This window comes from Mandrillus leucophaeus, unplaced genomic scaffold (assembly GCF_000951045.1).
Source record: "Mandrillus leucophaeus isolate KB7577 unplaced genomic scaffold, Mleu.le_1.0 Scaffold99, whole genome shotgun sequence".
Lineage (NCBI taxonomy): Eukaryota > Metazoa > Chordata > Mammalia > Primates > Cercopithecidae > Mandrillus > Mandrillus leucophaeus.
This window is the reverse complement of record NW_012110807.1, coordinates 1,119,194-1,120,925: the sequence shown is the minus strand read 5'-3', so window position 1 is coordinate 1,120,925 and position 1,732 is coordinate 1,119,194. Positions and strand designations below refer to the sequence as shown.

The 1,732-nt window shown below is 56.1% G+C and overlaps 1 protein-coding gene across 3 annotated transcripts in view; it reads left to right on the top strand.

Annotated features, from left to right (window-relative positions):
• Window positions 1-1,732, top strand: part of ASS1 (argininosuccinate synthase 1) — a 66,813-nt gene that overhangs the window by 16,718 nt on the left and 48,363 nt on the right. For all 3 annotated transcript variants that reach the window (XM_011971153.1, XM_011971154.1, XM_011971152.1), the window contains one exon: window positions 673-861. In XM_011971153.1, the coding sequence (XP_011826543.1) occupies window positions 673-861 (189 nt within the window). The remainder of the gene's footprint in view (window positions 1-672; window positions 862-1,732) is intronic.

The following is a 1,732-nucleotide window of genomic DNA, read 5'->3' as shown; positions in this document are numbered from 1 at the left end:
CCCCCACTCCCACCTCCCACAGGGACAAAACCGTCTCTGGTTGGGAACTACTGCTGTGAGATCTTAGGTGACAACTAAGTCTCATCTTGTTGGGGCGGATTTAGAAGCCATATCCAGTTTCACAGAATAGTGCATCAGGATTGATGAGCAGGCCGGCCGCAGTGGCTCATGCCTGTAATCCCAGCACTTTGGGAGGCTGAGGTGGGTGGATCACCTGAGGTCAGGGGTTCGAGAGCAACCTGGCCAACATGGTGAAACCCCATCTCTACCAAAAATACAAAAATTAGCAGGGCATAGTGGCGCGTGCCTGTAATCCCAGCTACTCAGGAGGCTGAGGCAGGGGAGTCGCTTGAACCCGGGAGACAGAGGTTGCAGTGAGCCGAGACTGAGCCACTGCACACTCCAACCTGGGCAACAGAGTGAGACTTCAACTCAAAAAAAAAAAAAACAAGCTATTGATTAGCAATGTCTGCCATGAGTGCAGGAGGGAGAGTAACAGTGCAGTGTGCTGGGGTTGATGAATGATGTCTACTGCAGATGCAGAAGGAGAAGTACCGGGCACAGCCTGGGTGGCCCCTTGTAGTTCTCAGCTAGCTGAGGCCCCTGGGGCTCTGGATGCCAGCTGGCCCCTGTCCTTGCCGACTTCTTCCTTCCGGGCTTCTCTTCCCATAGGTGTTCATTGAGGATGTCAGCAGGGAGTTTGTGGAGGAGTTCATCTGGCCGGCCATCCAGTCCAGCGCACTGTATGAGGACCGCTACCTCCTGGGCACCTCTCTCGCCAGGCCTTGCATCGCCCGCAAACAAGTGGAAATCGCCCAGCGGGAGGGGGCCAAGTATGTGTCCCATGGCGCCACAGGAAAGGTGAGGCACCTGGGAAGGGCCGGGCAGAGGGAGATGCGGAGGGGTGTGGGAAGGAGATGAGCACCTCTCGAGCAGTTTCCTGGTGTGCCTCAGGGGCAGACTTGGTGCAAGGCGGCTGCACAACTTTGCTTAGATCCCAGTGAGATGGATAACAGCTCGCCCCTGCGATCCGTGCACTGCGGCACCTGAACGCCCATTCTGAGTCCTCACCTCCACCCGTTGCTGTGGGAGCAATGTCACCCCACTTGGCAGACTTGCTGCTGAGGCCTGGGGACATTGTCCAAGGCTGCACTGACCAAGGTCACTGCGTGAGTCCCCCAGAGGACACACAGGAAAGTGTTGAAAACCCTGAGTTGGCAGAGTGGAGTTCAAAGGCGAGCTCTGCTGCCGGCTCACCGTGTGTCCTCAGCCAGGGCCCTCCGCCACTTCCTGAACCTCGGTTTCTTCATTTGCAAGATGGGGGTCACGCCCTGTCTTAGTTTCCCAGGGCTGGGGTAACAAAATGTCTCAAATTGGTGGCTTAGAGCACAGAACTGTTCTGCCTCAGGGTTCTGGAGCCCTGAGGTCCATAGTGAGGGCGTGGGCAGGGCCACGCAGCCTCTTAGGGTGCCAGGAAGCCTCCGGCTCAGGCCTCTCTCCAGCTTCCGGTGGCCTCTGCTGTCCCTTAGCGTGTGGCTGTGTCACTCCCGTCCTCCGTCTTCCCAAGCTGTCTTCTTCCTGTCTTCGCATCGTCTTCCCTCTGCTTGTCTGTTTACCTTCCCCTTGCTACAGGAACCCCAGTCTTGGATTTCCTGCCTTGGATGAGGCCCTGCAATAACCTCATCTTAACTTGGTTACTTCTTTTTTTCTCTCTCTCTTTTTTTTTTTTTTT